The 20961-nt window shown below is 35.7% G+C and overlaps 2 protein-coding genes and 1 pseudogene across 5 annotated transcripts; 2 read left to right on the top strand and 1 right to left on the bottom strand.

The window, feature by feature from the left end:
- The first annotated feature begins 491 nt into the window (after positions 1-491).
- On the top strand, positions 492-3706 carry LOC147570277 (F-box protein At5g46170 pseudogene; annotated as a pseudogene). Its single transcript, XR_015231404.1, has 2 exons — positions 492-2500; positions 3206-3706. The product of XR_015231404.1 is annotated as an F-box protein At5g46170 pseudogene (transcript).
- A 1281-nt stretch (positions 3707-4987) lies between these two features.
- On the bottom strand, positions 4988-10951 carry LOC147570278 (Di-glucose binding protein with Kinesin motor domain-containing protein). Of its 2 annotated transcripts, XM_086656873.1 has the most exons (17): positions 10302-10951; positions 10142-10204; positions 9959-10060; positions 9496-9864; positions 9349-9416; positions 9007-9226; positions 8838-8914; positions 8655-8754; positions 8456-8563; positions 8200-8376; positions 7668-7953; positions 7409-7570; positions 7120-7335; positions 6939-6976; positions 6575-6738; positions 6336-6461; positions 4988-6008 (listed from the first exon to the last, which is right to left on the bottom strand). In XM_086656873.1, exons 1-17 carry the CDS (start codon positions 10372-10374, stop codon positions 5217-5219), a joined length of 3141 nt encoding a protein of 1046 aa, XP_086512999.1. In that variant the 5' UTR covers positions 10375-10951; the 3' UTR covers positions 4988-5216. The 2 variants fall into 2 exon arrangements, with proteins under 2 accessions (XP_086512999.1, XP_086513000.1); XM_086656874.1 differs by lacking the exon at positions 10142-10204 and having other exon boundaries at positions 10302-10683.
- A 3601-nt stretch (positions 10952-14552) lies between these two features.
- LOC147570279 (polyamine oxidase 2-like) lies at positions 14553-19490 on the top strand. 2 transcript variants are annotated; one of them, XM_086656860.1, is made up of 11 exons: positions 14553-14709; positions 14961-15053; positions 16306-16415; positions 16918-17006; positions 17098-17211; positions 17401-17488; positions 17671-17756; positions 17853-17955; positions 18133-18230; positions 18331-18760; positions 19011-19490. In XM_086656860.1, exons 2-11 carry the CDS (start codon positions 15011-15013, stop codon positions 19311-19313), a joined length of 1464 nt encoding a protein of 487 aa, XP_086512986.1. In that variant the 5' UTR covers positions 14553-14709; positions 14961-15010; the 3' UTR covers positions 19314-19490. The 2 variants fall into 2 exon arrangements, with proteins under 2 accessions (XP_086512986.1, XP_086512987.1); XM_086656861.1 differs by having other exon boundaries at positions 14638-14709; positions 14961-15689; positions 15764-16415.
- The last annotated feature ends 1471 nt before the right edge of the window (positions 19491-20961 follow it).

Consider the following 20961-nt stretch of genomic DNA (forward strand, 5'->3'; position numbering starts at 1 on the left):
TATTACGTACAACCATTAGTTCCGCTTTCAACGGACTGAATATTAAATTAACGGTTGAACCTTACTGTACGGGTCTATGTATATTATTATTATTATTTAAAAGAGCTATTACAATAATTTCACTACCAAAATAAGTTCGCTCGTACATTATTCAACAAACAACTGTAACGGTAATAAAAACAAATATACAACTATTTTCAAGATCTTTTCATTATTTTATTCATCGTTATATATTTCTAAGTTGGCGGGAGACTATGATCGTATTTCCTTATACTTTACGTTACAAGAATCCAAGAAGTGATTAAGGCAACTTTTTGAATTACAAACAAGTTTTTTTTTTTATTGTCGAACTAAACTATCACAATCAAATAAACCATCAACTATTGAGACGAAATAAATATTACGACACATTTTGGTCGAATCAACTCAAGTTGTAATTTATATTTCACATCTGAATCGGAATAAGTAACAACGACAACAATTTTTTTTATGACCACCAAACGTCATACATTCAATATTACAACCACCTGGTTTCTTAGGGCATGTCCAACATGTAGAGGATGGGGCTCCCAAAAATTTGGGAGCCCCAGCCGCTCTAACTCGAGAGCCCTGGCGTGGACTTCCGGTGGGACTGGGAACCTCTACTCTTCGTGGAACTTGACATTGGAATTGAAAAAATTTGAGAAACTCTCAAAATTCAAGAACTCGATAAAATTGGGAGTCCGAACCCCTCCATTGAACTCGACCTTACAACAGGAGCATCTGTGCCAAGTTTACTATTTTCAGCGCTTTAGAAATTCATAATAGAAATTTTTAAAGTAAAAAAAAAAACAGAATCAGACAGAAAGAGAAAATTATTGAGAGGAGTTAAAAAAGAAAAACACAATCTCATTATTTTTATATATTTTATATATTTTATTTCTCTCTCTACCCACTAACTTCAAAGCCGTCGATCTCTTATCGTCTTCTTAAACTCTCTTTCTCTCTCTAAAACTTCTTCCTTCCCTTGCTCCAGAAGAGAAATCTCTCTCTCTACTTTCTCTCTCTCTCTCTCTCTAAATTATCAATCAGCTTCTCAATTTCACTATGTATTCTTCTTCTTCTTCCTTCGCGATTATGATTTGATAGCTTATCCTCAATCAGATCTATCTCCTCACCTACCATTACTATCGTTATCGTTCGAGTGACTCTTTCCATCTTAATTTAGGGTTACGTTTTTAAATTAGGGTTCCATTTTGGGAAATTTCATTCGGTTCGATCTGATCAGAAGAAGCTCCTTCTTCTCACACACACACACACTAAAAATGGCTTATCTACGTTCGGATCTGACGGTTAAGAGATGGTCGGAAGAGGATGAGATCGATCATTTCGATAGATTACCTGATTCTTTACTATTAATAGTATTTAACAAGATCGGAGATGTTAAAGCCCTAGGTCGGTGTTGTGTAGTTTCACGACGTTTTCATGGTCTTGTTCCTCAGATCGACAACGTCGTGGTTAGGGTTGATTGTGTGATTTCCGATGACGAATCATCTGGTACTTCTGCTTCATCAGACAGGACTCGTGGTCTTTTCTCCAATTTGTTTCGTCTTGTTTTTGGTCAAATTGTTAAGCCTCTTCAAGCCCTAGGTCAATTCCTTGGTCCAAAAAAATCTTCATCTTCTTCTTCAGCCATCAATGGCGGTGTTGGTGGTAATGAAACCTTAATCAATGATGACGAAATGGAATCAGGTGGTGTGATTCACCATTCTCCAACACAAGTCTTGAAAAACTTCAATGAGATCCGTACGTTACGGATCGAGCTTCCTAGTGGTGAATTAGGGATTGAAGATGGTGTTTTACTCAAATGGAGAGCTAATTTTGGATCTACTCTTGACAATTGTGTTATTCTTGGTGCTTCTTCAATTCTCTACCCAGAAGAAAGCCCTAAAGCTTCTTCCTTTGACGAAAATGAAGAAGATGGGTTTAGGGGGGTTGGTGGTACAGGTATTGTTGATGATGATGGAAGTATTCCTGAATCTTTTTACACTAATGGTAGTCTCAAATTAAGAGTAGTTTGGACTATAAGTTCTTTAATTGCTGCTTCTGCTAGACATTATTTGCTTCAACCAATCATAGCAGATCATCAAACCCTAGATAGTTTGATTTTAACTGATTCAGATAGTCAAGGAGTACTTTGTATGAATAGAGATCAATTAGAGGAGTTAAGGGTAAAACCATTATCAGCTTCAACTGCATCAAAAAGGACTCTTGTTCCTGCCCTAAATATGAGGCTTTGGTATGCTCCTCAGTTAGAGCTTTCTGATGGGGTTGTCTTAAAAGGTGCTACTTTAGTTGTAATTCGTCCTACTGATCAAACATCGGCGAAGAAAGAGATCTCTGATGCATCATGGGTTTCAACAGCATTTGAGGAACCATATGGGACTGCTGCTAGATTGTTGGCGAAGAGACGAACTTACTGTCTGGAGATGAATTCTTTCTGAGAGTCATGGAAATAAAGGTAATGAATTCAATTAATCAATCTTCATCTTTATTTTTTTACCTTGTGAATCTAATAGTATAATTCATATAGGATTGAATCTTAGTGAACTTTGTTAAAAATGGAAACTTGAAAGTTTTACTTTGAAAGTTTTACTACTTAGATCTTCTTTAGTGTTAACTATTTTGATCCCTCAAGGCTTCAGTGTCTTAATTGAATCTTAGGTTTTCTTTTAGGAAAGTAGATTTAGGTAGGCATCTACTGGCTTGTTTTATTCAACTTAATTTGAAAACCTACTCACTCTCTGAGACAGCTATTGCAATCCTATATATAACAACAATAAATTTAACCCTCTCGAACCATTAGATGAATTAGGTTTCTCCATGTTGGAGAAAACCTTTAGTTAAGCATAAACCCTTTTGCGTGTTCTGTATTTTATTTCTTATAAAAGAGGGACCGATATACCTTCTCTGGATCCCAATAAAGTCGCAGTAAATATATTAAAATTTTGGCCTCCCTAAATTCAAAACAGTCTACGTTTACGCCTGCTAGACCGACTTGGATGGGAGAGTCAGATATGTCAAAAACATTTTAGGAATCAAATAAAGGATTGAAATTTTCAAAATATGTAAGTCGAACAAAGAAAAACATCCGACCTTTACTTCAATTGGTAGTCCTTCTCAAAAGGTTTAACTTATCTCACTTTCGGTTTGTCGAATTGTCCAGGCAAAGTGCAATGACTCAAAGGAACAGGATGATCTGGGTAAGTTGGCAAACAGAGAAGATTAATATTCTTTATATTTGGGTAAGTTTTTACTGCAGTCTACCATCAATTCAAGAAATTGCTTCCGTCATAGCCAAACGATGATCTCCTGTATATTTGTTGCCATTTGTGCTTGTACTGGAAGTTAAATGCATCTGCTTTGTTTTTCTTTTTTTACTTCGAGCTTATGCATGTAAAGCGAACATCTACCGAGATTTATGTTATAAGAGCTCGAAGTTCGAATCGTAGCCATCTCCACCTTCAATCGAAGTCTCTGTGTTAACATGTGAATATTGTAGGCACAAAATGTACTTTGCTTATGTGAACATGCTTTCTTATGTTCCTTATTGCATTTAGTTGCCTCCTTTAGTATCTTTCTTATTATTTATCGCTTCATTAGGTCTCATATTATTGTAAACAACAAAATTCTCTTGCTTAATGCTAAGATGTTTCCTGTTTCTTTTGATTGATATGTACCTAAATTAATGCTTCTTGATGATTCTTAATGCTCATTAGCAAGTAGGATGAACTTTATAGGCTTGGGAGGAACATGAAACCCCACTAGTTCACTAGTACTACCAAGTTGAGATTTTTAATTACTAACCGAATATTTGTATGAATGGTTTCTTTGTCAATGACTTTAAACAAACTTCCGTAAATTTTCGCGAGGAGTAAGAGAAGCCTATTCTGGAGATACTTTTTGGAGGGATTTGGTAGAGTGACTCGAAGTCTCACTCAATATTAATGCGAGTAACTTTTAAGTCATATAAGCATTTCTTCTTTTTTGAATAAGATTGTAATGGAAGTGCAATCACTCTGCTCTAGTTTATAGGGGGGACAGTAAGGAACACCACCATGATTGTGTAGAGGAAAAAGCTTGTCTTGTTTAATAATATTCTTGCCAATAACTAAACTCCATAATTTAAGGTGCTCTTTTTGGATCCCAACCTGGAACTGCAATTCCAAAATAATTTGTATTTACTTGGTACAGTTTTTGCAAATGATCAAATCTTTTTAAGGAACACCAAACATGCTGTTGTGTGTGTGTGTGTGTTGTGAGATACAGGTTGTATGACAGAGAGTTGTATTCAATAAAGATTAATAATATTATTAGGTTGGGTAAGAATTGGTTGTCTATTGATAATTATACAACTCAATTATCCAAAGACCTCTAATTTCCAACTTGGATCCTCCTGAGGTGTCAAAAGGTGGGTCCAAATGGATGGGCTGTGCCCCGCCTCCAGCTCACCGATTATCCAAATAGCCATATTATAATTCTGTCAGCTCTCGTCCACTTAAGTCATTTCACAAAGTTGGATATGAGTCAAGTTCAACAGGGTCTTTGTTCAACGTTGATTCTACCAAGCCCGTTCCCATCGTAGTGGTTGGACTTAGCAGACAACAAAGGGGGACCATTTTTCAACCATACAATCGAAAAGCAAGAGAGGGTCTTCCTCTCTAATCTGGATTTTTTTTGAGAAATCGACTACGATTTACGTTAGTCGTTATAAGGCATTGATACATCATTAAGATGTGATAAACACGATAAATTGCCTGAGTTAAACCAATAACTAAAACGGTCTAAAGCTCGACAACAAAGAGCCTAAAGCCCGACTCTCTAATGTGGTGGAACTGGAAAGAGCAAAAGCTTGAAGTTTATTCTAGAACTGGACAAGTAAATGGGTATCAATTTCTGGTTGAGGAAACAACTATGTATTCTCATACATTATGGACCCAAACACGCGAACAAATCCAAGAATGATTTAGGTACAAATCATTAATTTAGTAGTCACATTTCACAAGTTCAATAAAGAAATTCACAAATTCCCTCTCTTGATCATGGAAGGTGAACAGCTTTCTTGATCAAGAAAGGCAAGTAAGTAGTAACACCCTTCCAAGTCAGTTTAACTACTTTTTACATACACAGAGAGTGCAATATTCAAACTCTTCATACTAAAAAAAATTTGAAGTCTTTCAGAGATTCCATCCTCTTTCCTTCTGAAACTGGTTTTGCTTTGGTTGTACTTCCTTCACTCCCCTGTTAGAGTTATTTATTAACAACCTCTGTGCCATTCTTCCCCTACCCACAATCGATACTCGAACTTTCTCCATTCCACCACCTCTTCTTATATGGTGGTGTTGCCTTGGTGATTTTATAGATATCTTCTTTTGAACACTTCTTCTCAATATACTATTGAACTTCTTAGCACCACTTCTCTGTCCTACTTTATGATCCCAATTCTTCTGCTCCGAACTCTCGCCTTCATTAATCTCAGCATCTATACTTTCTTTCTTCAAGTCAGTCTGGGTTGGTAGTGGGAGAGGGAGTAATGGTGGAAGAGAAGCTGGAGCTAAGATCGAGGAAGATGGTATTGGAGCTAATGAGTTTCTTCTAGGAGCAGTAACCAATGGAATCCGACGAGCAGGTGGACAAACTGAAAGTCTACCACTTCTAGTAGGTAGTTTTGGGTTTATTTCGGGCTTGTTTTCTTTCTCTGTTGGATTGTTAAATTTAAGGAAGCTATCTATTGGAGGTATCGGTGGTCGAAAGTTGTTATTTTCTGTGAGTGGACGGACGACGTTCGCCGACTCTTTACTTGATGGAGCTACATTGAGGGTTTTGTGGTTTCCAAATGGTTGTGTGGGTAGTGGTGGCTTTGAGCCCATGTTGTTCTGCTCTTCCTGCTGATTTTCCGCTATTTTAGTCTCCACGTGTTGCCGAGCTAGCTTTCTTTCTATAACAAGTTGCGACTCCAATTCCTTAACCTGCACAAAGATTCCAAATGCATTATAGAATTATACTAATATACATCACAATACAGATTTTTAAACGAAACAAAAGTAACTGGTAAGTTTCTCAGGAAGCTTTCTTTATCATGTAATTTCCGCGAAATTTGGATGCTGGAGAAAGTTTCGATTGCATATGAAATGTTGTTAAGTTCTTCTAGTGGTTATATGCAAAAACAAAAAAAGGTTCTTCTAGTGGAAACATAAAATAGAAACTGAATATTGCTTGCCAAACTAGAGAGAAAATGACGCATTAGATTGTCAAAATTAGTATTGCAATCAGGAAGAAAGGATTTCATCTCTCACCTTGTCTAATAAGTTCTTGTTGTTAAGGTCTCTTGACTTTGTCTTCTGTTCTAGGACATGAATAGTATCTTCCATCTTCTGAATATAACTGTCCTTGTTCTTGATGTCTTGCTTCGCCTTTTCAACCTGTAAAATATTTTTGAGAAAGCTTGCGCAGATGAAATAGCCTGGAAGTCGAATATAGTTCATCTTGCACTAAAGAATAGCTAAAATTATTGGTTTTGTACTACAATACATACCATTTGTTTGTATTTGACAAGTTCACTGCTGTCAAACTGCTTCTTAGAGGGACCGAGTTCAATTCCTCTAACTCTACTTGCAAAATTCAGTGAGCACAGTGTCTCACTCAGGTCATTCTCGCTAGGGCTTACTTGTACAAACATTAACGTTTTCGAATCTCCTCCTGTGATGAATCAGCTTATTATTAATACAAAAGCAAAAGAAAAAATAAAGAGAAAAGGGCAAAAGGAAAAAAGGAAAAAAAAGAAGTCTAGTTTATCGAAAATTCCATATATGCCCTTTTAAGTGACCGTGGAACCTAAACCCAAATTTCCAATCCTGACTCAAGAACTTTATAATGGAATATGGAAGTTGAAGAGATACCTAAGGAATCTTGAAGCAAGTGTGTGAGCTTCGAATTCCTACACAAATTTTCCAGGAACCAATTCAAAATCACATTATAAGTTTAGCAAAAAGTTGAAGAGTAAGGCAAGTTTGAAAAATGCGAAGTAAAGGAAAAGGTTGATTGATATAATCATACTAAGAGTTGTCCTTGCAAGCTGACCTGAAAGGAATATGTGGGCTTTTCATTGCCAGGGCAGATATCACGTCGCCAAGTGCAGATAGAGATCTGTTAATATTTTGGGCCTCCTTCAGTCTTTCTCCTTGAACATCTGTCTTTGCTACTCTCTCACTTCCAGCTAGATCAACAAGCCATAATTTGCTTCGTGTCGCTTCCCCATTTATTAAGTTTTCTCCTTTCACCATAACACAGTGGATGCTGCATTAAACCAGTGTAGATATTAATAAATGTCAAAATCTATTCGGATTAAAGAAAAAGAAGAGGACTTTACCAGTGTGATCGGCTGCTATGTTCATTTGCATTGGTTGCACCAACAGCTCTAGCATTGCTGCCTGTTTGGAGAACATCCCAGACCTCATCCATGTTGTTTACATGTGCTTCAACCAGTCCAGGTACATGATGGGTTCCTTCTGAAACTTGTCTTATTTCAAGCCTATATGTAAACAAATAAATACATAAACAAAATAAACCATTTTGAAGTAGGCATGTGTACAACTGAAGCAAATAAAACTGTTGGTAATTTAAAATACCTCCTCGTGCCCGATCCTGGTTGAGAACCTGACACGAGTAAATCTCGTATTTGCTCATTATAGACTTCTAAGACGCTAACGGAAATTTCATATCTGTACTGTCCCTGTCGATCTCTCATGATGTGAAATAGTTCCTCAAGGGTCCTATAGTTTACTCCTCGAGCTTTTTCTGTCCCCTCCATCGTGAATGTCTTCCCAGTTCCTGTCTGCCCGTATGCGAATATGCAGACATTGTATCCATCTAAAACCGATGTGGCAAACGGGGCCGTGTCTTCAAAAACATCAGCTATTTAAGCAAACACAAAGCAAGAAATATTTTTAATTAGGACACTACAGATGTACTACACTGAATGCAAGTGAATCTGTATCTCAAAAGCAATAGCCAATGATGTTAAGCGTTCTGATTAATAATTAGTACTAAAATTTTACCAATGAAGGGGTATTGAACAGAGAATCTTAATAATTTTGGATTGAACAAAACTGCGAAATACAAGGTACAAGGGATATGGTGTTCTTTCGGCCTATCAAGTACCTTGGTCCGCTTGTGGGCTAAAAACAGAATCGAACTTGAAGACCTTTTTGGGTGCTCCATTGGATTTTACTGTAAGCTCTCCATCTTTTGCAGATTCAAAATCAATTGACATAGAAGCTCCTCCAGCAACTTCTTCAGCATTCAGAGGCCTACATCTGCAAAAGACTCTTATGTTGCCTGCAAGTAAAAAAGAATGATAAGTAACCCGTTCCCTCACTCTAAATTCATTTATGTAACATGTGTACAGTTTTCTTACCTTTCAGTTCCAGAACCTTGTTATAAAGTTCTTTCCGTTCTTTAGCTCCTTTGGTGAATTTCATTTTGAGATCTCTGTTTTCCTTCTCCAAATCTATGTGTTGATTCACTATCGACAGGAAGAAAGAAGGAACAAATAACTTAACATATGAAGATATAGTTGATACCAAAGGATATGATCAAATGGGTTTGTAAGTTACTTGCTGATTGAACTATAGTTGTCATTTGCAACATATCGGCAAGGCACTTCTTATATTCCAATGCTTCCTCAGATAGTTTCAAATGCTCAAATTTCAGAATCTGTTGATATAAGTATTTGGAATGAACAAAATTGTATTTGCATAGAAGGAAATATTCAAATTGTTGAAAGAGAATCTGAGGACCTTAAACTTTTTGGTCAGGTCTCTGAGAGATGAAAACCATCTACTCTTCTCTGTAATTTGCCCCTCAATTGCAAAAGCTACAAAGAGCAAGCCAATATCAGGATGCTGTCTTATAAGAATTAAAAGAAACTGCTGGCCTGAACGGTGAAGGTTAATCCAATTTCTTTACCTAAAGATCCGACATGCATGGATTTACGCATAAGTTCACTTTGAAGATCTCTTAATGACATCCAAGCTTCTTGGCATTCTTTGCTCTTTAGTTCATACTCTTTCTTAAACCCTTGTAAAGTTCTTTTGGTTTCTGTTAGCTCCTTATACTGCTCCTCAAGATCTCTTCGAAGCTTCGAAACCTCCTCTTTGGTCAGTACATTACAAACATTTTCGTTTCCCTATAAAGTGCACAATTAACGAATACAGATGAGAACTTGTATTACTTCCCTACTTGGCAAGAATTAAGTAAAATAGAACATGAAGAAATCATATTTTGGAAAGCCTAAGTTCAGATAATTACTTCACTCATTTCATGCTCTTCGATTTGAGTATCTTGTCTATCTTCCACGAATTCCACATTTTCCGATCCTAAATACAGAATCTAATTAAATGTTGAAAATTTGTCGAAGTTGACCATTTGAAGCTCAAAAAAGAAATTAAAACTTACTTGCCAAAGAATCATCTAAGAATTTGACTCCACATTGTCTAGTCCTATCTTTTCCCTCTGTTTTTACGCCTATCACAGGTGACACGGAATTTTGAATTTCTCCGTTAGATGTTCTCACAATAAGCTCAAGAGAAGTTTCTGTAAGTTCGTCCTGTTTTTTCGTTTTCACTTCTGGAAATAAATCTGGAATTCCATTAGTTGTTCCCTCGTTTTCTAAACCAGCAATTCCTTTATCAAAAGAGAGCTCAAAAGAGGGTAAATCGACAAATCTATTGGGGCTTTCCTTGGAACCAAAACATTGAATATCAGGCGAAACAGCGCAGATTACCAGATCTGGAGATGTTAAAGAAAACCCTAGAAGTGATCGACCTAAAAAAGAAGATCTTGAATTAAAACCCCAAATTGCAAACTGAAAATTGGAGGCACTACTGATATAAAAGTGAGAACTTTTTTTGTTATTTACCATGGATTGGATCAGAAGAAAGCCAATCACTGGACTTCTCATTGTTATGAATCATTTCATCAACTTCCGCTGCTTTCGAACATTGTTCTTCCAACGTTACGTCTGTCAAAGGAAAAGATCATCAAGAAAATCATCAGTAACTAAGATGAATAGAACTTGATAAACAAATTGAAGAAGACTTACTATTAGTTACGTTAGGATCATGCATTTTTGAAGGAGTCGAGCTATGAACATGAAAATAACTGTCTGCGATGAAAACTAGGGTTAGATAAACCCTAAGAACCAAAATGAAAAATGAAAAAGATTATTCTTGCCAAGAAATTAGGGTTATAAGTGAGAATACCTTTGATGGAGTTCTTTTGTTGGCAAGAAACATCAGTTAGAAGAAGCGGATCTTGCCACAACTCTTGTTCCATTGATTGATAAAGTGATGGATCTCCGAGAAAAAGAGGGGGAGAGAATTCAAATCCGAACTATTTTGAAAAGGAAAAGAAAAGAAACGTCGACGAGTTTGAATCGCTTAATTAGAGAGAGAAAAAGAGAGAGAGAGAGATGAATCAGAAAAGAAAGTATTCGACTAATTAGATTAGATGCCGTTGATTTCGTTAAGGGAAGAAATCATTCCACCGTTATGTTTATTCTCTTTATAAAAGGGACCGTTGTGCTTTTGAAATTTGAATTTTTTGGTGCTTAAACTATCCAAGACTACGGGAGAGAGTCATCATGGCATTGTATAGTGGTTTGACACCTACTTTGTAGGTGTGAGCTCTCAAGTTAGATCTTTCCTTGTTGAGAAAGTGATGGCGTTTTTCGTCTGAAACAAAATATTTGATTCATGTAATAATAGAATTTTTTCGTGTGAAACAAAACATTTGATTCATGTAACAATAGAAAGATTTCTCATTCCTTAGCGGACGACATATGTGGTCATGAAACAAATTTATGAGAGACTAAAGGAATGATGAAATGTAACGCATCTTGTAAATTCAAGACTTATTGAATTTTGGTATAAATAAAGTAGAGGTAGATTAATTGGAATTTAGATCTCTTTAGTATAGTCTTTAAGGGCAAATATTTATGGTCATTATGGCTGAAATCAAACAGTTGTAGTGTTTATCCAAATCATGAATCTTGACGTATATTTGTATTATCGCTTTATTATGTATCAATGTCTTGTGATGATGACTCATGTAGTCCATGTCTAAACAAAAAAAAGTCTCCCAAATGGGTCATACCTCCCGAGTACATGTATTACAATTAGGGTGGTCAACTATCAAATGATCAATTTTACGGTCTTGTACCTATTACAAGAAAGAGCCTACTAAAAGTTGGTAAATGGTAAATGGCCTGAAATATGGAGTTGACCACAGGCCGAATGATGTATGTTTGTCTCCCACGAACCTTGTTGAGAGAGAAATGACATGTTCAATGTGAGACGACCATATAAGCATTCGACCTATAACCGACCCTATATTTTGGGTCATTTATCAATCGCGGATCTCCCCTCGCCTCATAAAGTTAAATAGATGTAAAGAAGCTAGCCTCAACCTAACGTAGTTAACAGTCATCGTTCATCAATTGTTTAATGCAGCTCCGATGGTTAAAAATCATATAAGCAACTAATTCTTTTAAGCTAGAAACTTGAAACTAAGGAGTTTAAAATCCTATAAGGCTATGTTTGGTTAGTTTAAAAATATAAAAAGACCAGCGTTTTAAGGAAAAAAGAAAATTTTCCAAGGTATAAAATTTTCAACGAAAATGCGAATTTTGACCAATCTTTCGGGGTGTAAAATTTTAAAAGGAAATAAAACTCTTCTTCCTCACTCCTACCGCCCCCATCAGTCACCACCAAATCCAGGTTCTTAAGTTTTTTTTTCGTCTCTATGTCCACCATCACCTATGTGTATCATTCTCAACTTTTTGGTTAGTCATTTTATGACATTGATACATCATCAAGATCTGTTAAGCACAATAACAACCTTAGATAAATTAGGAATGAAAGAGGTCTAAAACCCGACAACATAATGAAGAGTCCTAAAGTCCAACAACATACTAAAGACATAAAGCCCAACAACATACTCAAGAGGCCCAAAGTCCAACAAACTAATTAGTTATACCTTTAATAACTTAAATTCAATAACTATAGATTTCACCTTCTCTAAGAATCGAAACTTAGACTTTCAAGATTGTAGCGTTTATGTCAACACTTCGATTCGTATAGTTTAATAACCCAAATTCTTGTACATTTCTTGTTCAATTCGAATAGTTTGATAACCCAAATTCATGTACATTTATTGTTCAATTCGTATAGTTTAATAAGAGCATCTCCAATGGGACACTAACAAACACTCTATAAATCCTAATTGTCAAGTGTCAACAGAGATTCTCTTTCCTAAATGTTAATATAGAGACACTCTAATTTTTGTTGGTCTTCAAGGGAGACCTCTAAAGTCTCTACACTTAATACACATGTCTCTCTTCAATCCAATAGATAAAAAGTAGTTGAAAAGTAAAGTTTACCATTGATTGAAATTTTAAAGTAACACTTGAAGAGTCTCAAGTAGACACTCTCATTTTAGAGTTTCTCTCTCTAGACACTCTATAATAAATGTGTCCACCTCATATTAGAGTGTTTAACAACGTGTTCCATTGGGGATGGTTTTTTAACAAAAACTCCAAAAAGTCATATGTGGCACTCTAAGTGTTAGAGATTGAGTGTCCCATTGGAGATGCTCTAACCCAAATTCATGTACATTTCTTGTTTATGCGTTTGGGTGGTCATTGGCTTTCACACGAAATGTAAATTTTTCTGTTAGTGTAACAGAAAAAAAACTATTGGTTTTGTTTTATTTTGAAGGAAAAATTAGTATTCAATTAGGTATAGGCGGTGGGTGGGTATGGGGCCGGAACAGTTTGGGTGTCGGTGAGGTCATGCATTCAGTTTAAAACGTGTATGATTCCACTACTAACCTCACACTTGGTAGGTGGAAATTTTGTGGATCCCCAATTACCCATTGTCATTGTTGCCTTTTCACACAAGATAATGAAAAATAAATATCTGACATCTAATTGGTTTGAAAATAAATCATATATTAGACCCAAAAATTATTTACACTAGGAGAGAATGGCAAAGTTGCTCGCTTTTAGCATCTTTTGGAGAGTCATAAATTCCTTTCTTTTGTATAATTGATTCTACCGTTCGTATTAGAAAAACAAATTTAGAGTGTCACGTAAGAAATAGATACGTCTATAATATTATATTTTACGGATAAAAAAATCTAATTGATATGTTCATTAGTTGTTTCAGATATGTTAAATGGATCTAGACCGACCTTCTGGTCATCCTTCCACATATATTTGCCTCTAATGGAGAAGGTCGGCGTTTTATATAAACAAGAAAATTTTAGAATTTGTCAATTTTTTAGAAAACGAAACGTTTTTTTATTTCTCATCTCCGCGCACCACCACTACCATATCTCTTCTCACCACCACCACTCCCATTTATCTTTCCTATTTTTCCCCTTACATCTTTCTTTATTTGTTCGGGCAAAGAGAGAGTCCTTCACCGAGACACATACTTGATTTGGTGTGGAAGGAGTGGAGAGAGAGAAGAAGAGAGAGGCAAAATGAAAGTGGTAGAGGAGGTGGTGATGGTTTGAGCAGGGTCGTGTCTGAGAATTTAGGAGGTCCGTGCGAAATTTGATTGTGGGTCTTTCGTACAATGAAAACTATAGATGAATCCAAATGAAATTTATTTTTTTAGTATCATTTTTATAAGAGATCTAGTCAAAAAATCCACTATCACTTAGTGATTTGTGGACAAAAAAAATATGTTTTATTCTATCTTAAATTATACTTATAAGTTATAACTACATTTAACATAATTAAATTCTAAATTTTCACGGAATGTTTGGATCTTAACATAAAATCATACCAACAACTGGTAGTCCATTTCATTCGTCGACTATATCCATTTAATTTCGTTGGACTTTAGGCCAATAGTAATTCGACAGTTATCGTGCTCATCACATCGTATCGATGCCTTTGTAATGACTATGTTGTCAATATTAAAAAAAACATAAAACCATATTAAATATTGAGTTTGCAACTAAACAAACACGACTAGGAGCAAACAAAGGCTTTTAGCGAGCATAGCAGACTTAAAACGATAGGAAGCAAATAATATCTTTTTTGTTTTTCGTTGAAATAAAAGAAAATTATATCTTAGTACAATGTGTAGTTTAGAATATAAAACAGATTTTTCGAACACGAAATCTCTTATATCACGACTCAGAATTGGAGGTGGAGTACTGGTCGAAAGAAATAAAATAAAGTATGAAAAATGATAAATGTCGCCTACAAATTTTGTAGTAAAGAGTTTTTTTAATTCAAATTTGATCAAAGGATTTTTCATTTTTTCTGCCAAATAGGTGTCATTATCTTGTTCACATGTTTGTAAAGTGGGTAACCATAAGGCCAGTTAGCTGCGGTGGTTTTACCGGGCAAAGTCCAGCTGGCCAATCAATGCCAACTGATTGGCTAATACCCTTTCTGATTTTCATACGTAATGTTAATTTGCACGTTATCAAAATCTGCGTCTCCCCAAAATTGAACACTGGACGGACCCTCCAGATAATAAAACCGATGTTACAAAGAAAAAGATCTTTATAAAAAGGTCAGAAGTGACGAACGACGAAGCTCTCAGAAAACGATTTTTTCTCTTTTTCGGATTTGGTTTCTGCTATAAATTGGTAATCCTTTTCCCAGAAGAAAACCCTAGAAAAAAATATTTACTGATTTATTAGCAGAATTCCGATAGAGAAAAGAAAGAGTTTTCTAGATCTATTTAGTAGTAGTTTATACGTATGAGCTGGTTCGCTAATCTGGGGATTTCTTCGAATTCAAATCACTTCATTATTACTATTCTTTTGATTTTTGTTCTTCATTATTCTCCTCAATTATCTCCTTCTTTGATTAATCTCCAAAATCCATTCAAGTCTAGGTTAAATCACAATACTGGGTCATCATCATCATCATCAGAAGGAGAAGAATATGGATTCTCAAGATAAGAGTAATAATCGTCAATTAACTAGAGGTTTGTTTGTTTGTTCAACAAAATCTGTTTTTTATTTCTCACCCTGATTCTGTTTTATACCTTTTTTTTGAACAGTTTGAATGCGATCTAACATGAAGAAATCTTTTATTTTAACATCTTGAGCTTCCTGTGTAATTAAATTTAGTATTTTTGTGGATTGAAACGAAAAAAAGGAAGAAAAATTGTACCTTTTTGTTATGTCGGTGAAATTGGTATGTTGAAAATCATATAATATGTAGGCAAATCCATAAAATATTTTAAATCTCTTCATGTTATTACTAATGGGATATATGAATTTTGGGGTTTTAATGTGAAAAACTTAGTTAGTATAGCATTGAAGAATTTGGATCTAGCAGGTGAGAATTTGTAGTTTTGTCAAGGCAGTACTAATTAGAAATAAATCTTGCTACCCTACCCAGTTGAGTGAAGGGGGAAACTAGTAAATTATCTCAATAGACTGCATAATCATAGTTTGATTTAGGTAATTGTAGTTTTCTTATAAGATTCCTCAGACTTGTAACATTGGGTAGAGAATGACTTTTTTTAAATTCTTTCTTATCTGTCTCTTTACACGGTTTGACATGGAATTAAATTGGGAAAGAACATCGGTGCTAGGTTCTGATTTGCAAATATCATGTCTCTTTGAAGTTGTTCACTTACTGGAGGCGGGCTTGCCTTTACCGAGCCCAATTACCCTGATCCGAGCATAGCGGCTCTCCTACGTATATGACTATCTTGCCTTCCCTGCACATGTATTTTTAGTGAATTAGGAACTTTAGTTATATTTATGTAAGTTCAAATCAGATTTAGAACTTTGACGTGTCTCGTACGGATAAAAAGCAGTTATATACATGAAGCTCCATAGTTAAGTTAGAATTATCTCCTCTACTGATTAAGTTCTTCTGGACTTTCCAAATTGTGAGTGATAGATGGAGAAACCGAGAAAGTTACGTACAAAGTCGTAAATATTGTATCGGGATTGAAGTTGCTTAACATGAAGTATTTCTAGATTTTCCAAGTAGGCTTATGACAGTAAATAAAAACAATGTTCTAGTGTTCGAGCTAAAAGATTGATGGGTTTTTTTTATACTCCTTGGTTCTCATACTCTGGCCCTGGGTCCAATTGTACAATATGTCATACACTTACGCCTTTTATTTCTATCGAGACACAATAATTTACTCATCTATTGTTCCAAGTTCCAACCATTATAGCATCTTCTCAAATGATCTAAATTAAGCTCGTTATCTATAGGTTCTTGCTTTTCACATGAGGGAAAACAGTCTTCGCCTTCAGTTATTGTGATAGGTGGGGGTTTTGCTGGCATTTCAGCGGCTCGTGCTCTCCATGATGCTTCCATTCAGGTACAAACCAGACTTCATATATTTTTTAGAATTTGGTTTCATCATGAGAAACATGAACACAATTATAGGTACCAGTATCCAGTACCATGACTAGGTGTCACTTGTCAGCACTATGTCCGTGAGGTGTTGGACACCATGTCTTAGTTACTAGGTGCTTTATTAATCACAATTTTTTACTTTTGAATCAACTATCATTATATTGCACACAAGAAGTTAACTTAGAGTGGTACTTACGGTCTTAAGACGTTTTTATGCGAGCATACAATATGTACATCCATAATCTCACATAATACCCACATAATTGTCTCCAAGTGGCCGACATGAGTATCGGTGGATATCACACTGCTAAATATCCTTAACAAGGGTATCCATGTTCTTAAGTTTCATTTATTTTTTACATTGTCTGTTTTATTTTGACATCATTTGGTTCCATGTGAATACAGATTTATATAAGCCTTCGTGGCAGATTTTGTTACTAAAGCCGATCTACATGTTTTCTTAGGTTGTCTTGCTGGAATCACGAGATAGGCTTGGTGGCCGAGTCTACACTGATCATACATTTGGATTCCCTGTTGATATGGGTGCATCGTGGTATGCCTTCTTTCTTTTGTCTTATTAGTTGGTCAACATATGGCTATGAATCTAGAGTTCACCTTATCAAGTATATACTCTCATTTTTCAGGTTGCATGGTGTCTGCGATGAGAATCCCTTGGCACCTTTGATTGGAAGACTGGGATTACCCCTTTACCGTACAAGTGGCGATAACTCTGTTTTGTATGATCATGACTTGGAAAGGTAGCATCTTTAAAATTGCCACGTACCCATAAAGTCTTACTTTTTGGTTTTTTCAATCTAATAGTGATGGCACTTGTTTCACTTGTTTATATATATATATATATATATATATATATATATATATATATATATATATATTTGAAAATGAGGGCTTTCTGACGAGGTATTGTGCTTGTTTTCTTTTTGCAGTTACGCACTATTTGACACGGATGGAAATCAAGTTCCTCAAGAACTTGTAACAAAAGTTGGTATCATTTTCGAGAACATTTTAAAAGAGGCAAGACATTTTAACTTATCTATGCCCTTGTTGTGTGTAAATATGCTTGGCACAATTTTTCCTTGTAACGGATGTATTATTTTCTCGATGTTGCTTTTCAAACTTGAGTACTACGTTGCACTGGGGAGTTCTGGTATCTGTCATTTTTCTCTTCCCTAACTTTGTTACTATGGTGATTTCAGACTGAAAAAGTTCGCGATGAATACAAGGATGACATGTCTATAAAGGAGGCCTTTGCTATAGTTTTGGAAAGACGGCCTGATCTGAGGTAATTGTTGTATAAAGTATTTATATTTTCATATACCCGTAACTTAGTTGGTTAATTCAATATGTCTCGTATCTTGAAAAATGAGTGTTCTTGCAGGCAAGAAGGGATTGGTCACAAGGTTTTGCAGTGGTATTTGTGTAGAATGGAAGGATGGTTTGCGGCCGATTCAGATACCATCTCACTCAAGTGCTGGGATCAGGCATGTCTATATTTTAACTCGAATTAATCATGTTTTTTGCCATTCTGCATGTGCTTTACTGGTTGGTCCTCATCGCATGTTGGTGAAACCAGGAACGTATTTTTGTTTTGCCGTTAGCCTACCACAAAAACATTGATGATTAAACTCGTATCTTGCTTCCTTGAACTGAAAATACAGGAAGAACTGCTCTCTGGTGGTCATGGGCTCATGGTCCGCGGATATCTACCAGTTATCAACACTCTTGCTAAAGGTCTCGACATCCGCCTAGGGCATAGGTACGTAGTTAAATCTTAATAATTTGGCTTATAGATTGGTTGCAAACTCGGGTCAGAACTTTCAACATCTAGCATTTGCTCATCCTCATCTGTCCTTCAGGGTAACAAAAATATCTCGAAGAAATAATGGAGTAAAAGTCATTGTTGAAGATGGGAGAACATTTATAGCAGATGCAGCAGTAATAGCTGTTCCTCTTGGTGTTTTAAAAGCTAACCGTATAAGTTTCGAACCAAGACTACCCGAGTGGAAAGAGAAAGCCATTGCTGACCTTGGAGTTGGAACTGAGAACAAAATAGCCTTGCACTTTGATAAAGTCTTCTGGCCAAATGTGGAGTTCTTGGGAGTGGTTGCTTCAACATCTTATGGATGCAGTTATTTCTTGAATCTTCACAAGGCAACAGGTCATCCTGTTCTCGTTTATATGCCTGCGGGGCGCCTAGCTCACGACATTGATAAAATGTCGGACGAGAATGCTGCTAATTTTGCATTTCTTCAACTAAAGAAGATTCTTCCTGATGCTTCTGAACCGGTAAGTTTACCCAAACTCTCTTTAACCTCACTTGCCATTTATTTTTTCTACTTCGTCGGTAATAAGTTAAATGGTACGACACTTGGGTCTGTACTAATCGACGCGGGTCAATCCCTCCAATACGGTAGCCTACTAAAGGAAAGAAAAATTATCGGCAAAAACAAAGAAAAGAAATTGACGTTCTAGCTAATTTTTTCGAGGCGTCAATGATTTTAGTGTACTTACACAATTTTGTTTCCTTCCTTTGCAGATTCAGTATCTTGTCTCCCACTGGGGAAGAGACATTGATTCACTTGGATCCTACACTTATGATACAGTAGGTAAACCCCATGATCTGTATGAGCGGCTTAGGATCCCGGTCGACAATCTCTTCTTTGCAGGGGAGGCAACAAGTGCAAGTTATCCAGGCACAGTCCATGGTGCATTCTCAACCGGACAAATGGCGGCTGAGGATTGCAGAATGCGTGTTCTTGAACGGTATGGGGAGTTAGATATATTTCATCCTGTAATGGGCGAAGAGACTACAGTTCCTATCCTAATTTCTCGTATATAAACCCTACATGTTATACTTCGATTGATCATTTAGATTGTTATGGAACAACACTTGGTATATATTTATATCAAGCTTACAGACAACTTGGGCTTCCTTTTCATTTGCCCATTATGATTGATATATGCTTTAATTGGATGGGCTGAAATATATATAATATAACAGTCAATATTTTTCGAATGTTCATATTCGCTGAAGTTCATGTTAGCTTGACAATGCTTTATTTATATTTTTCATTTTATCTATTCAGGATCTGTTACCACTAATTTTATTTAACCATGATATTTTCTTATGGGGTTCAAGTACTTCAAGCTGGCTTCAACAAAAAAAAAAAAAAGTACTTCAAGCTGGCTGAAACATAAAGTTATGTGAATATTATGTTGTTTTGAAGTCCCTGGAAGCCCAACCATCTCATTTTGTCTTAAAAAAAAATCAACTTTAGTTTTCTTTGAAAACATAATGAACAAACTTTCAGAGACCTTTTGTAACAAGTAATTTCGTACATTGGTAGCCATAATTCTTCAAGACAAACAAAAGAGAAGTGAGAAAGGCAAAGTTACTTATGGTGTGTTTGGTTGCAGGATTCCTAAGTAGGATTTCTATCAAAAGTGAAATTTGGTAGGAATCATGAATCCTTGGTCTGTTTGGCTACCAAGAATCCTAGGACTCTTGAATCCTAAGCATTCCTAATTCCAAAATTTGTATTGGATCAAAATCTCACTCTACCCCTTAGGATTTGTTAGGATTTTGGATTAATGAACTTAAATTTCAACCTTAAAATCAACAAAAAAATGTTTTCTTCTACAAAATCATTATTTTTTTTTCAAAATCATTATTTTTTTCAAAAATCATATTTTTTTAAAGACGTTCAAAAATACTCAAATAATAATAAATTATAGGATTCTTAGTTGCCAAACAAGCCAAAAAATATTACTTGGATTCATGAATCCGTGGAATCATGAATCCCAAGGACTCGTGAATCCGCGGATTCATGATTCTGCCATCCAAACACATCATTAGTAGATTGGTATCCCATGTTCAACAAAAATCTTTTTTTCTTCATCTTCGAACGCCACTTTTGACCACAATCAGCTTCATTTTTCTCGAATCTCCTCCCTTTGCCTTCTTCCTCTCCTCCCACTACCACAACCATCTCCATGTATAGTAGCGGTTTGTCAACGACATTACCAACGTAGAGCAGAAATAGTGGTTGGTGTTGGAAAAGATCGAATATTTTCTCTCAAAATTTTGTACTCAACTAAATCTTCTTATTCGCGAGACAACAACATTTGGGAAAAACAATCGATTCGGACAATTGTGGGTGGGCTTCATAGTTAAAAAGGCTATAATAGATAAGAGCGTTTAACCTCTACGAAGAGTACCACAACAGTAGAAATGTTTTTAGTAAGAATTGTTTTTTGCAACATTATGTTCTGTTTTTCGTTTGGGAGTCAAGTCTTCTGGTAACAAAAAGTAGGGCAGACTTTCAATTACTCCATAATAGTTAAGTAATTGATAAAGACCAGTAACCAAATGAAAACCAAACAAATCTTAACCATTTCTTAATATAACAGCTGTCCAAACTTCTTTTCAATTTGATTAGTCTTCAATTAGAAACCTTCAAAATTGAACTTTACAAGCTAGCACACAA

This window comes from Eschscholzia californica, unplaced genomic scaffold (assembly GCF_041429995.1).
Source record: "Eschscholzia californica isolate CP2 unplaced genomic scaffold, dmEscCali1.0.p SCAF_1, whole genome shotgun sequence".
NCBI lineage: Eukaryota > Viridiplantae > Streptophyta > Magnoliopsida > Ranunculales > Papaveraceae > Eschscholzia > Eschscholzia californica.